The sequence below is a fragment of the Daphnia magna genome, linkage group LG9, assembly GCF_020631705.1.
Source record: "Daphnia magna isolate NIES linkage group LG9, ASM2063170v1.1, whole genome shotgun sequence".
Taxonomy (NCBI): domain Eukaryota; kingdom Metazoa; phylum Arthropoda; class Branchiopoda; order Diplostraca; family Daphniidae; genus Daphnia; species Daphnia magna.
In genome coordinates this window covers 7,648,573-7,668,383 of record NC_059190.1, presented here as the reverse complement: position 1 = coordinate 7,668,383, position 19,811 = coordinate 7,648,573, and the positions used below count along the sequence as shown (strand labels likewise).

General features: G+C 46.9%; 1 protein-coding gene and 1 pseudogene across 1 annotated transcript; both read right to left on the bottom strand.

The window, feature by feature from the left end:
* Window positions 1–9,937: 9,937 nt before the first annotated feature.
* Window positions 9,938–11,223, bottom strand: LOC116936237 (replication protein A 70 kDa DNA-binding subunit C-like). Its single transcript, XM_045178664.1, has 6 exons — window positions 11,009–11,223; window positions 10,659–10,932; window positions 10,484–10,586; window positions 10,290–10,417; window positions 10,088–10,228; window positions 9,938–10,015 (listed from the first exon to the last, which is right to left on the bottom strand). Exons 1-6 carry the CDS (start codon window positions 11,221–11,223, stop codon window positions 9,938–9,940), a joined length of 939 nt encoding a protein of 312 aa, XP_045034599.1.
* A 686-nt stretch (window positions 11,224–11,909) lies between these two features.
* Window positions 11,910–13,963, bottom strand: LOC123475664 (annotated as a pseudogene).
* Window positions 13,964–19,811: the final 5,848 nt, after the last annotated feature.

The window sequence follows — 19,811 nt, the reverse complement described above, 5'->3', positions numbered from 1 at the left end:
TGGGGCGGTAAGGAATGGAAGGAGATCATTCAGCATGCAGCTAATAGCGTACGAAAATAAGAAAAAAATCGTTTGGAGTTTTTTACCTGGATTGATGTTGCTTGTCAGGTACCCTGGAGCGCCGTGATCGAAGCTGCCGGTGAATTGCGGAAACTCGACGTAGATGCGTTCCCTGACTCGTGGAGGTAGGTGAGCGGCAAGTTCTCCGCCGATCTCGAGACGCCAAATGATGCGTGGCACCCCTTTCCATGCCGCCCATTTTGCGGATTGGAGCCGGTTGATGTGCTGCCGCTCGCTGTTGCTGGTGACGACGATGGGTGCGGCGGACCATTCCGGATCCGCGAGGACATCCGCGCAGGAAAGGGTTTTCAGGTGGGCGATGTCGCTCAGCTGGATGCGTGGGATCCCTAGAGCGGGTGTCCTCATCTGTTCCAGCATGGCGATGTGCCGTGCGTCCTCCGCTGCTCTCATTTGCTGCATTGGTCAAGTGTTTTTATGTGTTGCTTAAGTTCGTGAAATTGTACGGAAGCAAAAAAGAGAAAAGTGGCTTTGCTTACTTGGGTGAGCTCGATTTTGCGGAAGGTGCTGAAGAAGTGAGCTCCACGCTGTCTCGTCTGGGAGTCGCCTCTGAAATGGGAGGTGGCCTTGTTGATGTCCTTCTCCCGAACGAACTGGTTAATGAGGGCCGTGAAGAGGGTGTCGGGGGGCACGGGCGGTAGTTGGAAGAAGTCTCCCATCAGGACAATAGCCAGCGGTTCAGCAGTAGGAGCAGACACGTCGCCAGGTGCTGGGTCGATGGAATCTACGCCCATGATTTCGGCGAGCCTCCCAGCGATGATGTCCAGCATCTCCGGGGTGACGAAGGAGACCTCGTCGATGATGACCATGGCGAGGGACTCCTTCTGAAGCTTGCACTGAAGCTGAAGTAGCTTTTCCCGTTGGAGGGGAGTTGGCCGGCGGTGGGTGGTGCCGCACCGGATGGCTAACCGGTGGTGGCAAGTGGTGCCTTGAGGTATGATGCCGGCCGCGATGCCGGTGAGCGCCATGCAGGCGATTTGCAGCCCCATCTCTTCGGCGCGCTCTTGGATCCGCTTCGTGAGGAAGGACTTACCTGTTCCAGGGCCGCCGTGGACGGCTGCACTTTCTCCTGAAAGTAGAGGGTGCACATACTCATGACAGCCGCCTGCTGGCTGTTGAGTGGCGCGTTATGTTGGATAGGGTCGCCTGCGGGCTGCTCTTGCCGCTCCGGTCCGAGGAGGACGATGTCGTCGTCCTCTCTGGATGAGCCGGAGTCCGTCACGTCGGCCTGAAGCGCCTTGAGAACGCTCCTGGTGGTCGGAGCGGTCTCCGGTCGTCCCGCGTTGATCATGGATGCAGCCTTAGAGGACTTGCTCGTTGGGGCCCCTGGCGACGAGCCAGACCCGCCATAACCTGGCGCAGCGAATTTTCCGTATCTTCGTTGTACTGACGCTGTTTGAAGTTGGCCAGGTTTTCCGGGTCGTCTAGGGCGGCTTCCACCCGTGCCATGTCGATGAGGTGTTGGGCCTCGTTTTCGATCCTGTTGTCCTCTTCAGGCTGCTGAGTGGGGTTCCGGGCAGGCATCATGTTCCCGGAGTGGTCGTCCGGATTAGCCCACTTAGTGGCCTTCCTATTCCGGTGAAGCTGGTTGGCGATCCTTTGCTCCGCGGAGATGCGCAAACCTGAGAAGAAAAGTATGGAGAGAAAGATGACGGTAAGTCATTGAACGGTGTCGCTAAAGCCGGGCGCGGGGGTTTGTTGGTACAGCAAGACGGTCGCGTCAGGGAGGGCTTACTTGAAAAGATGAAGGAAGGGCATGGAATGTCAAACTTTAGCTTACCTTGGGCCGAATTTTTGATCCAGCGTCTGCGCCCATTGTCCAGCGGAGTAGGGCCTGACCGGCTGCCGTTTTCCTGGAGCCGGCCGAACTGGAGATCGCGCATGAAATCGCAAAGCGTCTTCCATGTCAGCGGCCCCGGCAGCGTCCCACCCTCATCCAGCCAGGGCCGGTAGACCAGCAGCATGTACTGGGCGAAGGCGCGAGCGGCTGTCCTCCATTCGTCGGTGGCGTGGGTCGGTTTGGGCGGAGACGGTTTGGGCGGTCCGTGGATGAGAACCGGTACTCTGAATTTTGACCGGATCTGCTGGTGGTGGCTGTCGTAGAGTGGGTGCGCGGGATGGAAAGGGAAGGTTGCGTTGGGCGTCCTCCCTTGCATTGATCCGAGTCCGGTGGCAGCGGGTGCGTCCTCTTCGTCCAGGTCACTGTCGTCATGAACCGCGGAGGACGCCAAGGTGCGGCCGCCGCTTCCTGGCGGAGGACGTTGCTTACTTTTTCCCAGGTGTTTTCCCACGATGAATATCGTGGCGGCGTACTCGTAAAGCGAGTAGTGTAGGAGCGTTTCTTCGCGGTAAGCGTAATGCTCTGCCTGCGTGACGGCCTTCTTCTCCTTGCCGCTGGACTAGACGGTTGCCGTAACGTGGGCGTTGTCATCCTCCGCCGGCTCGGCATTCCGGCTTGTTTCCACGACATACGGTGGCTCCGAGCCTTGGTCGTCCTCGAGGATCTCCTCCGGATCTTCGTCCTGTTCCAAGCAGCTCGTAGCCGGCGGTGTGAGGGGCTCGTCGTCGGAAGAGAGTCCGCCACTAAAAGAAGGTTAGAGAGAGAGAGAGATAGGGTGGAGACATGTTATTTGAATGTAAAAGCGGGCACTAGCTACTACGGCCTTTTTTTACCGGCAAGGCAGAGGTGCAAGTGAGAGGGGGGTTAAATAAAACTTCACTTACCCTTGGAGGTCATCGAAGGCATCTAGCGTCTCCTGGTGTCGGCCCTTCTTCAGGACGTAGGCGAGGGCGGCGTGGACGAAGAGAAGTTGGAACCCGTGACTGCAGATTTCTGAGGGCATGCCGAGAAGAGCGAGGGAGGCGACCGGGGCAGAAACCTCCACTGCGCTGGTTAGCTGGTTGACGACACGGGTCAAGAAATGCATGGCCGTCCTGCGTTCCGTCCCTGTATCCTCGGCCGTTGAAGGGAAGTTCTGGACGGTCCTCCGGGCGTTGTGGATGAGGGCAAGGGTGTGGCTGAGTTCGCAGGGCGGCTTGGTGATGTATTTGAGGAGGCAGCACATGATGGCTTTCGCCTGTGCATCGCTCCCCAAGATACTTACGTTGGAATTGCAGCCCAGCAGCGCCGTCATGACGGGGTTTAACTCGACCACCATGCCTTTGCGGGTTGCAAAAGCCTTCAGGAATCTGTCGTGCTGCTCGTCCGTGAGTAAGCTAACCTGCTCCAGCAAGTCAGGGTTCAGCATCTGGGGGGAGTAAGGCGAGCAAGGTAGAAGAGAGCAGCATGATTAAGTGCCATGTGTGGGAAGTGTCAATTCTTATTTAATAGACATGGAAAACGATGCAGAGCTGAGAAATGGGAGACGTCGGCTTACCTGTTTAAGACTCTCGTCGTCCACGGGCCGGATGCGCCGCTCCCAGAAGTGGAGGTTGGTATCTCTCTGGGCTACGGGTGTGCGCGAAAAGTTCCGGCAGGGCAGGGAGTCGATGCACGGAGGCTTCGGTTCGAACAAGATCTCGTAGAGGACCTTGCTGGTCTGAGGATCCCTGTATGGGAGCAGCTGGACGACGTGGGTCTTCTCCGCGTCCGGGCCGGGCCGTCCGAGTCGGCAGGAGATCTTCCTTTGGGTTCCTTTATGGCAGGTTGCGGTGTGTGAGTGGAGGTTGGCGAAGGAGGCCGCGCGTTTAACGTCTTCGGTGAACTCCCGGGGCTCGTTGACGGGGCAATGGGCGATGAATGTCGTGACGCGTCCGAGTCGGTTCCCGTTGAACTGGCTGAGCAGGTGCTAGGTGATCGTCTCTGGTTCCAGCTCGGCCGTCACTATCCTGTCCAGGAGGCCGGCTATGACGTTAAGGAGTCGTGGTGCGCCTGCCGCGGACTGCAAGAGGCAGGGCGGTAAACCGCCCCATACGATGGCGTGGCAGTGAGGCGTACCTCTTGCCTGCTCCTCCACGACGCCGAACGAGGCAAGGGGCACTCCAAAAAGGCCCGGCTTCCTGGATGGCAGTTCTGGAGTGTACCTGGCCAGCCCCTCCGGCTTCAGCCCAACCAAGATGGTGAAGATGCTGTTGGTAAGAAGGCGGAAGAACTCGCCCATGGCCACGGGGTTGGAGGCGAGCCTCTCATTGAGGCAGGCTGTATAATGAGGGGAGGAAAAGGGGAAGAATTGATATGTAAAGTAATTTATATTTAAGATAGGGTAGAAAGAGAGAGCGTTGGAACTTACCCTGGGAGAGACGGATGTTCTGATGGATGTACAGCTGCTGCCGGAGGGCCTCCAAGATGCCGTCGTCCGAAGCCGGTAGCTCGACGTTGTTGATTGAAGGAAGAGACAGGCGGAGGTTGAGGACGCCACTGGCAAAGTCGGGAGCGTACGTTAAAAAGATGCTTGGCATCCCGAAGTGCTGAGCCAGTGCGTAGAGATGCTGCATCGAAGCTTTTCTCTGGGCCGTGCTGTACGGGACGGTGCTGCTGGTGGTGTTGATGTGTGTCGTTACCCGGGCGACCAGGGCTCTGGCCGACTTTGATTGTGGGTTTCGGGCCGCCCTGGCTAGGTCTTGCAGGAAAGCGGGGTCGGCCACACAAGCTTGGAGCTTCTCCAGTGATTCCGGGTTGTTCTTGAATCGGGTGGTTACCGCTCGTGTTGCAGCGTGCCGCTGCAGCTGGTCGAAGAGGCAGAAAAGGAACTGGTGGCAGGTTGCGAAAATGCAGGTAAACTGCAAGAGCATGGGTCGGCAGTCGCGGTGTGGTACGGAACCAGGCTTCCTCAGTCCGGAACCCAGGAGGAACAGAAAGGGGAAGGCTGAGTATAGGAGCCGGTCGTTGCCTTCAAACTCAGACATGGGCCGGTGACGTCGGACATCTGGAATGTCTATTCGAGCGTGCTCGTGTCTCTCTGCACTTGCCTCCGCTTCTGCTACGTCGGGTTGCGTTTCTGGGTCAGCAACTGATCTTATTTCTGTTTGAAAAGTCAAGCAAAAATTAGATTCTGCTGAAAGGAAAGCAAAAGAGAAGTGCAGTATGGAAAACAATAAGCAGATAATTAGGTTACCTCCATAGCCACCGCCGTTGCTGTCTCTCCTTTCGTCTGTTGCCGGACCGCTGGTAAGGGTGTCGCGGAGGCTCTGGAGCACCTGCACGGCGGGACCACCTCGGTCGCTCGTGGGATGGGCCGATTTGCCGAGGAAGACGGCCGGCAGCTGAGCGCTCTGTGGTAGCTCTATGTCCTCTTCTGGCCCTTGTCCGTGCATGGGAGCGATTGGCTGCTCTCGTTCGGCGGTGGCCAACCGTTCTACGGCGATTCCGACGTCATCAGAAACGATTCGGGCGTGCTGGATCAGGTCGTCCGCTATGTGTTCCAGGATCACTTCCATCTCGGGCGTGTCGTCGATGGTGATGTTGGTGTAGAAGTGGTTCAAGTGTTTCAGCGCCCGGAGCCATGAGAAGACGACGTCCGTGCGTACGTGCATCTCGTGGATGTGCCGGAACCTGTCGGGCACCAGAGCATCCCACTGTGCCTTGGCACCGATGAAGGCGATGCTGATGAAAGCGGGCAAGCCATCGGCACGGGGGTAGGTCCCTTCCCCTGTAACACCTGTAGCTCGAGCCTGTTCCGCGACGAGTTCCGCGGATTCTGGCTGTGGGAAGGCAATGACGTGGCCCTGCTTGGCGGAATGCCTTTGCGCGCTGGTGGCTCCGGTCAGCTTGATGACTGAAGCATAAAGCCGGGCTCGAGCGATGACGTACTGCTCGGCTAGACGAAGTGGAGGCAGTCCGATCCGGCTGGGCACCCCGAAGTCAATGCCGGCTGCAATAGAGAGCGGTGGGATGGTTGGCTGCCGTTTGCCCAAGTGGTACCAGCAGCTGGCGCAGAGTTTGGCCATCTCACTCGTTACGTTGCACGTCTCATCCCTAGCAGCGGTCACGAATTCAGGGTGTAGATGGAAATACGCACCGGTCGTAGAGCGGAAGTGGCTGATGGCGGGCCGGAAATCGACAAGGACGGAAGTGAGTCGTCCGATCTCGTCAGGGCTAAGCTGGAGTTTGGGTAATTGCAGAATGTTCACGTCGTGGTAGAGGACCGACTCCTCCGTACCCATATGGAAGGTTCTGATACCACAACTGGCGCAGCCGAATAGTTGACCTTTCAGATCAACGGCGTGTTGGAATGTTTCCACGATCCGAGCGCGCGGATTTCGGCCATCATCTGTAAATCCAGCTTCCATCTCTTCTGCAATCGTTTGGAGGATCTGTAGGGTGTCGGGGTTCTCTAAGTCAAGCGTGTTGCTATTGCTGTAGAGGCGAGAAGCAGCCCGAAAGTGGTTGTGACCAGAATTGATGGCCAAGGAGACGAGGGCGGTGACAGGATCGCGTTCGAACTTCTTAAGCTGCTGGATAGTGGGCTCGTGAATATCGGCAAGTGACGGGCCTCTCGGTGTTAATGGCTGCACGCATCCGCCTGCAAATCAGGAAGAATACATTTTATTATTAAATCGAATCCCATGATTTGTCTTTATGAATGAAATTGCTTAGGTATTAATACAGTTAAACACAAAGTTGTTTTCGAAGCCTTACCCGGTGTAGGTGAGGTAAGTAATCCTCCGGACGTTTGAGCTGGCTGTGGACGTTTCGGTGGTTCAAACATGCCATCTGTAAATGTGAAAGCAATCGAGCGATTTACCCACTTGTAATAATACTGAATAAAGTTAAATGCAAGGCTATTTTGGAAGCATTACTTTGTGCACGTGAGGTAATTGATTCACCGGAAGATTGAGCTGGCTGTCGTCGTGTCGGTGGTCCAGATGTACTTACTGTAAATTTGGAAACGAGTTGGATTTCTTAATTAACGTGTCGTTTTCAAATATGTATGCATATAATTACATAAAAATGCAAATATGTGTATGTGAGATATGACGTGGAAACATGCGTGAATTAACGTTAGAGAGGCTGTAATATTTGATACCTGGGGAACTGCGGAAGGGTACCCGAGGACTGGCACGTTTTTCCCCTGCAGTGTTCGCGGATGCAGAATGCACTGTGGATATGAAATTTCATCAAGGGAATGGTAAGATACGATAAGAAATATAAGTACCATAGGATGTAGATGTTCCAGCGATATCTGAAGGTACAGCGTCCTGTACAGAAACGAACGGAAAAGGCTGTGGTTCACCTCCTAGAAACAGGAATATCACCATTTGGAATGTAAAAATGTCATTTGAAAACTGTTTGCGTTACCTTGCAATACAAGCTCCGTTTTGGATTGCGCAGTTAGTGTTGGTCCAGCGTGGGCAGTAGGGAGCTGGGCTGTTGGAGTTTGGAATACAGGGGAACGTAGCCATGCATTCGCCTGGGCATTGGCATCCTCGGGGGTAAACGGATGTCGGGCAAGTTCCTTAGATGCAGATGGTTGGATTGGCCGGGAATAGGGCCGTCCTGAAGACGGAATCGACATACCATGTGTCATGGTCCAGCCGGGCCTCCTGTCACATCGACACAGTTTTCGATAAAGATGGAGTCATTGCCAATAAAGGAATTTGGAGGGAAATTCACGGAATTCGATCGTGTTATTTTGTAATGAGGCGCGGTACTGGATGTCACAGGCGGAGCTGGCCTAACGCGGCGAGCATCTGGACGCTGTGTAGTTTGTGGTTTGAACATTGGAGAACGTAGCCATGCCTCCGCTAGGGCCTTGGAATCCGGGGGGATGAGTGGATGTTCGCCAGATTCGCAGGATGCAGATGGTTGGTTCGGCCGGGAACAGGACCGTCCTGAATTTTGCAGCGGTATACCATGCGGTAGTGCGGATGAGCGTGTTCTCAAGTTCGACGGCTGTCGTGTAGGATGCGTTTGTGGTTGTAAATGTGCTGGTACGTAGATACGAGTTTGAGATAAGCATAGTGGCATTGGAGAAATAGCATGAAAGTACAGTATCCTGCTCAAAAATCCGAACACCGATTTAATTTTTTAAAGCCACCTATTGGCGGGGTAATGGGTTTTTTGTTTGTTTTTCTTTAAGGGGGAGGGTAGACGGGGTGATGGACACGACAGGGTAGGGTTGGGTAAGTCTAGACATTTTTTTAATGCCTTAAGGTATTACGCTTTAAGGCAAGTTACAGGTGGGGACATTTTTGCAACCCCCAGGGTGGTGTGTTTTTTAAAACGACAGTTGGAAATTTAGGGCTTGGGCATGGTAATGTTGCTTACCGAAACAATTAAGCTTATTCCAGCTGCCTGTAAATGTTTACGTCGCTGTCAATGGCGTAGGTGTAGCGTTTCTGAGTGTGGTGCTGGAGATCGGTGTTCGATTCCAGATGAGGTGATGAGTTAATATTGTTAACTTACGAGAAATTCTCGTTCACATATAAAATAAATTGTCATCGAGCAATATATGCTTTTTTTGTTTATTAAATAATTTTAAAAATAATAATCTCCTTCGTTCTAGAGAAATTAATATTCCCAGCAAATTCGAATAAAGAATATTATAATGATACCATATATTTTGCAAATCCTTGTTAGGATTCGAACACTGATCTACGGCGTCGCAATCAGAGGCTCTACACATATGCCATCGGTATCAAAATAATTGTGCACAGGCAGCTTTATAATTTATTTGGGTAAGGAGTATTACACAGCCTAAGTCCAACATTTCCAACTGTCGTTTAAAAAAAACACACCACCCTGGGGGTTGCAAAAATGTCCCGACCTGTTACTTGCCTTAAAGCGTAAAGTGGAAACACTGCAAGCCAGATCCCCCTGGTCGACAAGTTGATGTTTCGTACTAGTTAGGTTACGTTACCGTTGTCGTTGTGTGAAGAACGTGGTTCCTTTGTTTGAAATAGCACCAAGTTGTATTTCACTGCTTAATGAAAGATATGAGGATGGTGGAGTGTAAACTTTGACGGAGCAAGCACAAACAAACGATTGGAAGGATGCCCAGTTGGAGCGAACCTTTATAATCATTCGCTCGTCGATTTGTGGGAATATGACCGAGTTTCAAAAATCGTAGCGTAAAGGTGCCCAGGACCTTATTCTAACGATATGTTCGCATTGCGGTCGATTGCGTTGCTTCTAAGAAAAAACTGTCTTTGACAAAACGTTTACGAACCAACAATTCATCTTTGATATTCTGTGGTTGCTGCCCATTTCATATACAGCAGGGCTAGACTTATCCATTTTGGATTTGTTTCCGTTGCCGCAAGTGAAGAATAAAGGGTTCATATGGATGGACAAAGTACAATAACGACCATGAACCACTTCTATATCATCAAAAGCGCTTTGACGGCTTCTTTAAGATAACCAGACCATAACCTGGTTTCATTGTCTCAAATGAAGATTCGGTTTTGCTGTCCAGGGTTCACATGATCCAGCCAACATCCAATATTTTAAGAATTTAGCAGATTAATTTGCAATACATCTTGCACTACTATTGTTCACATTTCTTCCATTTCGTAACAAGCGGATTGTGGAAAACAGAAACTGTAAGCAGAAGGTGTTTTACTAAATTTTCAATCAATGGGAAGTCGAGCCGGATTCTGTTGAGAAGTTAATAAACAGTTTGGAACCCTCATACCGCATCACCCATTCAGTGCAGTAAAAGCCTTATTGATCTAGCGAAATAAATGTTTTAAGAAACTTGAATAACCATCAAAATGTGGTTCTTGACCAATTCTCGGCACGTCGTTTTTACCGACAAGGACTCTACACCACGAAATCACACGCACAAATCAACAACATTGAAATCTGTGTATTTCTCTCAACACTTTTCTCAGTAATTACCACTCATTTTCCTAGTAAGAACGTTGTTTCTGTGTAACATACTACTTATTTCAGCAGTACAACATATTCAATGAACATGAATCACTCACACATGCGACGCTTCTTACTGCCATTGAACCATTGAATCAAATTTTCAGCAGCATCAGTTTGAGGATCCAACTGTTCCAACATCACATGTATATGGTTAAAAAAAGCCAAAAAAGGAAATATCACTATAACATTCAAACAAACCTCGACATCCGTCAGCGCAGTAGCTTTCAGACAAAGACGTCCCTCGCGACTCACGACAACAGCACCTTTCAATTCCTTTGCGCTCCCAGCAGGATGGCGATGCACATCAGCAGCAGTACGACCCCAGAAAGTAACAGGAACCTGATCAAAAAGCCAATTAATTACCATAATCACAAAACATGGTATACACAATAACTCTTACTTGACCCTGTTTCAAACTTGAATCCACGAGTTGCACCTCAAGATAAGCAGCATCTCGTTTAGTGCCATCGCTATTGTTGATCTCCATATTCTGCATGGTCCCAACAGACGAAACAACACCGAGAACATCTATACACAATCAACCGAATAAATCAACAATTTTTTAAATCATGAACAAGGAAAACCATCACGCACTGATAGATGAGTCGATTTCGATATCACCCGAATCCAGTTCAGAAAGACGACGATAACGCTCACAAGGAAAAACAAAATCATCTTCGTCTTCCAACAATTCAAACTTAAAAATAAAAGGGGAAAACATTAAGAGACCGACGACGCTTACCACAAAACAAACCACGACAAAATTTACCTGGCTGTGTTTATAGAAAAGCAGCTCACAATTATGATAACCAGGAACCGGTCTACCAAATCTGTTTTGCACAGTCGCTTTACTAATGCCGTAGTTTTTACCAACGAAAACTTTCTGATCCAACATTTCTATTGCATCATTGAAAACTACACATTTAATCTTCTGTCCGCTACCGTCCTGAAAATCAAAAGTCATCATAGTTCCTGGTTTCCCTTTGCCAGATTGATAAGGCGTGATTTTAGACTTGCGAGTACAACGCCCTTGGATCTTCCAACTACACACCTAAATCAACACAACAAAAAGCATCACAATCAACATTTAACAACTGAAATTAACAACTTAACACTTACTTGATACCGCCGACTTTCAAAGAAGATATCAAATCGGAATCCACTTCTGCTTGACCACTTTTCACGGGTGGGATTTCAGCACATCTTGCCAACCCCTCACCTGCAACATTCCCAGCATCCCGAGTCACCTCTACTCCTACAGTTACCGCTTCGTTGGCATCACTCATGACGAGATAAGTATCGGAACCAGCGACGTTACAGCAAATGGCATTCATATCGCACTCAACAACGATATATGTACCGCAATAAGCAAACGTTGAATCGTAAAACTTCGATCTTTCACACCCAAAAGACCAACATCGCGCCCACAACGGCTCGTCAACGTAATGCCTCCAGGGAAACTGTGATCCAAAAAGTTCTTCCGTCATGAAATTCTTGAAAATTACCAACGTCGATAAGTTTGCCTCGTTCTCAGTAGTGTTTTCGTCACGTTTCATCGACTCTGATGAACAAGCGGTCGTATCAATAGAATTTCTTGGAACAATGGGTTCCGGGATGTTGATTCCCGCTCGTTGGCAAGCTACTGCCTTCAAATAAGACTGCAAAGTCTGCTAATCTTTTGGTGAACCTTCCTCGTAACTCAAACCTACGTAATTTAGTTTGGCAACAGCAACTATTACCACACTAGCCTGAAAGAAACAACAGAATGTTCAACGTAAAAACAAAACAATACCAATCATTTCTACACAATTACTTACGTAGGGAAAACCGTAGAAATCTAAATCCTTACAAAAACAATCTTGGGTGACACGCAATGTGTACTGTGTGCTGTGTCCCTTCTGCTGTTGCAAACAACTGTATTGCAAATAATAATCCGCAGTATGTAATTTCGAACATAAACGAAATGCATTCAAACTTACGTGACTGCAGTCAGTAACACTTAGAACGTTTGCAACTCGACAAATTTGTATTTGAAACGGCGCAACAATAAGCAAGAACCTTTGGCGAACTCAAGAGCCGAGAGCTTACGTTTGGCTAACGCAAAAGGCGCACTAGGTAAATCCCTAATCACACACTGGAAAACACCACTACATTGCGTCTTAGGAAAAAGTAACGACAGCTCAAATTTTTCAGCAAAACCCACTCCCATTACTTACCGGAAATTGAACACAACAACTATTTTAAAACAAATATTTACTTGTCACTAGTTGTTTTTGTTTTATACTAGGCAAAAAAAATTTTTTTTTCCTCTATTGCACATAACAACTGTTATGGACCTTCCTCGTTCGTCGTATTGCAATACAATATCATAAGTGAAGGAGAAACAAGGACATTCATCATAGTGCGTGGGACAATCAGAGCCGGATTTTTTTTTTAAATAATGTGTTCAGTGGTACAGGCAAGATAGAACGCCGAGCCTCGTTCTGCATTCTGAATTATCTGGGGGTGCGGCAGGCACATGGGGTTGCTCAGCCAACTGGAAAATCTGAGTTTCATAACTGAAAAATTGATAGAAATAAGAAATCGACAGGTGTAAAAATGTCATACATATTTACCTGTTGCTCGTACTATCATGTACCGACCATCAATTGTGAAGTCAAGGATTAAACGTCGGCTAACCAATCGTATGTATTACTTTAGTCTCTCTAATGGGATATCCTTTTCGGATGGTAGCAATGGCAACAATAAATTCTCGTAGGAAGACTTTTGTAGCTACCAGGATCAGTTTGATGGCTTTACCCTCACGCCAAAACGTCGAGCCTCGTTCTGCATTCTGAATTGTCTGGAGGTACGGCAGACACATAGGGTGGCTCAGCCAACCGGGAAATCTGAGTTCCATAACTTAAAAAATTCATAGAAATAAGACATCGTTAGATGTAAGAATGTCATACATTTTTACCTGTTATTCGTACTGAAGTCAAGGATTAAGCGTCGGCTAACCAATCGAATATATGACTTTATTCTCTCGAAAGCGATATCTTTTCCGGTCGGTAGCAATGGCAACAACCAATTCTCGTAGGAACTGTTTAGTAGCTACCAGGATCAGTTTAATGGCTTTATCCTCACACCCATGATCCAAACCGACATCCCAAGCCGCCACTAGCATTCGACCGTGGACGAGACCGGCGTCGAATACGGTGAGATCTTGGCTACAGTGACGCACTTGAGGCTTTTCGATTGCACGAGGAATCTAAAGGTGACAACAGAGAAACTGGATTTGCTGGTTAACATCTATTCTGGTTATGAAAAGAAACATAGTTAGCCAACCCTACCAAAAGGTAATACTCTGCAAAATTACATGAAAATTGACACCAAGGGGTTTGTTCTTTGGTTGAGCTTGTCTTGTTACAGTGATTGGTTTGATTTTGCAAGACTTCACTTTTCTTTAATGTACTACTGTTGGTCTTATTTTGTCAACCCACGAAACAACAGTGGGTTTGTGTTTCACACCATGATAGACATACGGTGAAGGTTGGCATAAGCTGTGGCATTTTGTAACAATAACCAGTAGTAAATCATTGTGCCGATACACCTTGTCTCTTTTCAAAAACAATCTGGCTTGGTGGTCAAACTCTTCGTTCCTTGCCTAGAAACAAAGACTATCAGTGTGGATGACAGGATAACAAAACTGGACATAGCCAACTTTCATGCAAAACCATGGTTCAAAATGTGCAAAATAGTTAAACAAGGATGTAAGAGAAGAAATATAGATTCAGAACAGCTACAACATCTCATTGGCTTTCTTACCTCTTCGATGATTCTCCCAACGCATCCTTTTCATTTTTTGTGGCTAGGTTTACGTCTAGCATATTCATTGTTATTGCTTTTGAACGTTGGCCAACTTTCATGCAAAACCATGATTCAACATGTGCAAAACAGCTAAACAAGGATGTAAGAGAAGAAATTTAGATTCAGAACAGCTACAACATTTCATTGGCTTTCTTACCTCTTCGATGATTCTCCCAACACATCCATTAAATTTTTTCTGACTAGGTTTACGTCAAGCACACTCATTGTTATTGCTTTTGAACGTTAAATCAGACTCATTATTGTAATCACATTCAATTGGAAATGTCTTGTTCACGGTTGTTTAAGTCAGCTGTTTGGAATTCCCGATTCCCGCCGGTTCCAAATCAGCCGCGCGGATATGTGTCCGCAACAAAGAAAGAGTTGCGCACCCCTTGCGCGCCATGCGCCCACAGTGGGAAAAAGTTATACTACATTTTCCCTGTGTCGTTGTACACACAATAATAGTCCTTGAATGGAATGCGTGTTTTTCGGGCGAAAAAAATAGGGAAGGGGTTCATGAATCACGATCGAATCGTGGTTGTGGAATAAAGTGCTCAATGGGCAATTTGTAAAAAAATCCCCGTCTCCGTATCTTAATCGGAACAAAATATATGGCCGCCGGAAAAATCCATCCCGCCATAAGAGATCCACACAAAAAAAAATCTAATACTTCTGGAAAGTGGTGTACAGCCTCAGCGGAGGCTTGTACAGTTCACATTTTTTTTTCAAGAATACATCTTCAACAAATGTATTTGTCAAAAAAAATTAAAAAATCTATCCCCAGTATTTACCTCGCAAATCAGCGAGGTATTTACACGGAGGCTTACGGGTTTCCGCGCATTTTCTAACACTTGTGGTGGGTACTGTATATAGCGTTTCTAGTGTATTGTTGTTAATCAGACGAATCAGGATTCGTCTGATTTGCCACTTGACGCGCCCCAGTGCAAGATTGGAAAAGGAAAACAATGTTCTAAAGCACCCGATTACTGATCTGATGTTCATCTTTTAGCTCAATGAAATGTAATTCTCCAATGAAAAAAAATTCTCCAATAAATCCAAAAATTTCAGCTTACTAAGGAAAATAAATCTCTCAGGGAAAGAAATAGGTATGAAAACGTGAAATATAGTTACATCGAAACGAAATGCAGTAAGGCCGGTAAGACAAAAAACTATCCAAAACTTCAACGTTTTACCACCAGAGTTGGACCCTTAGATCCAAACTAAGAAATCAACAACAGCCCTTTTGTGATTGGTCCTGGCGAAGAATGTGGAATACAGTGCCGGTCCAGTTATAGAACCGCCTAGCTATAGAACCGGCTCGGTTATCGAACCGATTTTTCTTTGCCGTGTTTCAGCGCCACCGTTGGCCGTATTATGAAATATATCGATTTTCTATAGCGGGAATGAATGGGTTTTGCCTTTTAAAACATGCAAAAAAAATATTACTGTAATGGGTTTTATCTTTTTAGGCAATGTTGTACATCGGTTCAATGGCCCAACTAATAATAATAGGGGTTAAAGTTATTCATACCAAATACAATAGAATACATAGCTTCCATTATTCATTCTTATCTTCTTGCACCTTGTTCCTTTCCAGTCCTTCTACCAACTCTATTTTCTTTTTCCTTCTGATATGACAGCAGTTCTTCTAGTTCATCAAACCGCTGTGGATGGTCCCCCACTAATTAAGATACACTAATATCTCACCATTCATAGCTTTAGACTATATTACACATATATTTAAAATCTTTTTAAGTTAGTCATAGCACCGGTTCGAACACGGGACTCTAGATCCATAGCGAACAGCATTACCACTCTGCTATGTGCCCTTACATTCTAAGACCGTCAAAGTTTGAGGGATGAAAGAACCGACGATAGGTGGCACTAAGATCGGGTGCTTGGTTATAGAAACCATTCAGTTATAGAACGGCGCACAGGCCGGTTCTATAACTGGACCGGCACTGTATGTATTGGCAGAAAAAGGGAAAATAATTATGAACGAAAAAATTTTCACTGACGTTCACCTAGTGATGAAAGGTTCTGTCACTAACAGTTAAAGGATTGTTACATTGTCGAAAAATGTTTACTTAACAATTGGAAATTTGTACTGTGCAGATCTCCAGACGACTACGGTGGGACGGGCGTGTTTTTTTTTTTTTGGAAGGGAAAGCCGTTTCCGTCGGGAAAAGGCTTCAATTCTGAACAGCCAACAGAACAAGCTCTAACCCCTGTCTTGGAGGCCCCGTTTTACCGCTGTTGTCTCAGTGATTCACAAAGTATATTGAAATAGCGGCCGCCGAATTGGACTCTTTATTTAGTTCAAGAAGATAAAGTTGCAAGATAGCATCATACCGGCCTTGTCTCTTCTCCACTTATTCATGTTCAATGGCTGTAGTAAACAATGCTATACAACCTTTTTTTACTTGCCCAAGTGCCATGTGCTGCTGGTGGGAAGAATAGTGCTGCAACTCCTGTTTAGCAAAAGGCGTGTTTGGTTTAACCTAAGACAGTCACGGCGGAACACCTCATTGAAGGGCCGCCTAACAAGCGGCCCAAACTAAATGTTGCTATTTGCAGCTGCTCGGCTGTTTCTCATGATAAAGCTATCTTTAATATTAAAATTGAAATCTGAACAACTTTAGCCTTGCAGTTTTGACAATCAAACTTTGTCATTGTTGTCACATGTTCGACAGTCAAGCGACACTTCAAACACCCACTGCATCACTAGCTTTCAACATTTTCCTTAATTTTTTTGCTAGCTCGGATTAACAATCCACTATATGATCTTAACAACAATCTACCTGATGAGCTTCTCAGCACAATAGGCGGCGTGTGGAGCAATGGTTCCAGCAATGAAAGTACACGTAAGACTATTTTGCCCCAAACTGGAAACTTAAAGTTGGGAGAACTCAAGACGAAAACTAGGCCAAACAGTATGACCTTCTCTCGGTGCAAGATTTGCCTAAAAAGCGCAACCGTCCCGAGATCCCTAACGCAGCATTCTAGTTCACTAATCACTTCTTCATTGATTTCGGCCAGTACTCGAATGCCAACAAGATTTTTGGGTACACGAACGTATTTTAGATTAGCTAGCACAACTACTAGATTCTGTTTTAACAAATTCCATGTTTCTTCGAATTGAATTTCTTTTCCGTCAATCATTTTTTTTACTGTTCATACTACTTCTTGGCTGGGAAAACAAGCCGGCATTTGCGGGAAATTAGAAACTACACTGAAGTTTAGCAAACGACAGACGCTTCGAAGGAATGTAATGATTGATCTGCGCCAAATTATAAGCTAAATTGATTGAATTTTACTAGAACAATGAAGCTTTAAACTAATTTTTCCTGTCTAAATATAGTTTATCGGCAAAGGTTTCATATCTTGGTAAGATGCTATACGCCACCATATGTTAAATTCATAATATCGAATATGAAAATGTTGTCTTGTATATTTTTTTTAAGTTTTTATTTTTTCCCATATTTTTGGTTATTTTGTATTTTTATGTATTTTCCCGTATTTGCTGGTATGTTTTACTTCAAAATATGAGGTGTACGAATACTTGTTTGAGTGGAATTGTGAAACTAAATGATGGTGAAAACGAGCCGCGTTCATCGGTTGCTATTGCAGTTGCGTGCGACGATCCGCTGCCGACATTGGCGTGCATGTTTGTAAATTTTTTTTTGTTTTTCTTGGAAAATGGAGCAGTGAGGCCCTGGTTAATTGCTTGACCCCCCGCTGACCTTCTTTCCTACTTGTATTTTTTATATTTTTTATTAATGACGGGTTGGGCACCGTTCGATGCGTTGGCTCACGCTGATTCCGTCAGTGTGAATGTCAGCGCTACCAACGGTACCGTTCGGGAGTTATGATTTTTTTTGCCCGTTCACACCAATTCCCCGACTCCCACAAGTGCCTGGCTCCTCTATCCCATGGCGTCCAACCCCCATGGGATTTTTTCCATCCCAATATTTTTTCGGTCACGAATGATCACGAGACCGATATCATTAGATGCGGCTCATCGAGCTCCTTCCGTTGGTGCAGGTCCCGCCGTGATCGGATACACCATTCGGCCGCAAACGATTTTTAAAGCTCGAAAAATGATGATGGGTCTCTACCTGCCAATTCTAGGAATTCGACGTCAAAAGCGCAGCCGCGTTCGGAATTAATTTTCAAAAATTCATAGCGGCTGAACGGTGCGTCAGATTGCGAAAATTTTTCGACAGCTGCGATCGCGTGATTGCGTTCTATCCAGCGGTACCCGATTAGGAGCCGTGCGACCGCTCTTTCCGGTAGCTGACTCGGCCGGTTTCGGCATGTCCGATTTTCACGCGGATTTCACGGTCCAACTGCTCCTGCCCGGCTTAATATGTCATTTTCCCATTCGTACGGCGATCCGAGTTCACGTACAAAAATTATTCACGGTCAAAAATGGCGACAGTGCGCTAAAATTTCAGCGGAAAAAGGCCCGTTTCCCGGAATTTTGTAAACGGTTCTTATGAATTTTGCCGCCTTTTTTCCTCCGAATTTCTCCGGAACCCGGTTTTGGTCTGGCTGCAGCTCCTTTCCCTCCTCGTTCCTCCCCCTTGTCCCTCCCTCTTGCCTCCCCCTTATATTTCCTCCTCTTTTTTTTTCGTCATGTATACTTTTTTTTGTGCCCGTATTGTAAATTTTCGGGCATAAATCCGGTAATACCTTCGGTAATATTAAAATACTAAAGTATTTTAATATTTACACTCAGGGACAAGAAGTGCATAGCACTATACCTTCGTGTAAATTAAATCTAGAATTGTGAAAAAAAATTATGGTGAAAACGAGCCGCGTTCATCGGTGGCTATTGCAGGTGCGTGCGACGATCCGCTGCCGAGATTGGCGTGTATGTTTGTCAATTTTTCTTTCGTTTTCCTGGAAAATGGAGCAGTGAGGCGCTGGTTAATTACTTGACCCCCAGCTGACCTTCTTTCCTTCTTGTATTTTTTTATGTTTTTTAATCATGACGGGTTGGGCACCGTTCGATGCGTTGGCTCACGCTGATTCCGGAAGTATGAATTTCAGCGCTAGCAACGGTTCCGTTCGGGAGTTATGATTTTTTTTGTCCATTCAGACCAATTCCCCGACTCTCACAAGTGCCTGGCTCGTCTATCCCCTTGCGTCCAACCCCCATGGGATTTTTTCTATCAAAATATTTTTTCGGTCACGAATGATCACGAAACCGGTATCATTGGATGCGGCTCGTCGAGCTCGTTCCGATGGTGAAGGTCCCGCCGTGATCGGATACACCGTTCGGCCGCAAACGATTTTTAAATCTCGAAATATCATGATGGGCCTCTACCTGCCAATTCTAGGAATTCGACGTCAAAAGCGCAGCCGCGTTCGGAATTAATTTTCAAAAATTCATAGCGGCTAAACGGTGCGTGGGATAACGAAAATTTTTCGACAGCTGCGATCGCGTGATTGCGCTCTATCCAGCGGTTTCCCGATGAGGAGCCGTGCGACCGCTCCTTCCGGTAGCTGACTCGGCCGGTTTCGGCATGTCCGATTTTCAAGCCGATTTCACGGTCCAGCTGCTCCTGCCCGGCTTAATATGTCATTTTCCCATTCGTAGGGCGATCAGAGTTCACGTACAAAAGTTATTCACGGTCAAACATGGCGACAGTGCGCTAAAATTTCAGCGGAAAAAGGCCCGTTTCCCGGAATTTTGTAAACGGTTCTTAGGAATTTTGCCGCCTTTTTTCCGCCGAATTTCTCCGGAACCCGGTTTTGGTCTGGCTGCAGCTCCTTTTCCTCCTCGTCCCTCCCCCTTGTCCCTCCCCCTTGCCTCCCCCTTATCTTTCCTCCTCTTTTTTTTTCCTCATGTATGCCTTTTTTTTTTTTTTCGGCATAAATCCGGTAATACCTTCGGTAATATTAAAATACTAAAGTATTTTAATATTTACACTCAGGGACAAGAAGTGCATAGCACTATACCTTCGTGTAAATTAAATCTAGAATTGTGAAAAAAATGATGGTGAAAACGAGCCGCGTTCATCGGTGGCTATTGCAGGTGCGTGCGACGATCCGCTGCCGAGATTGG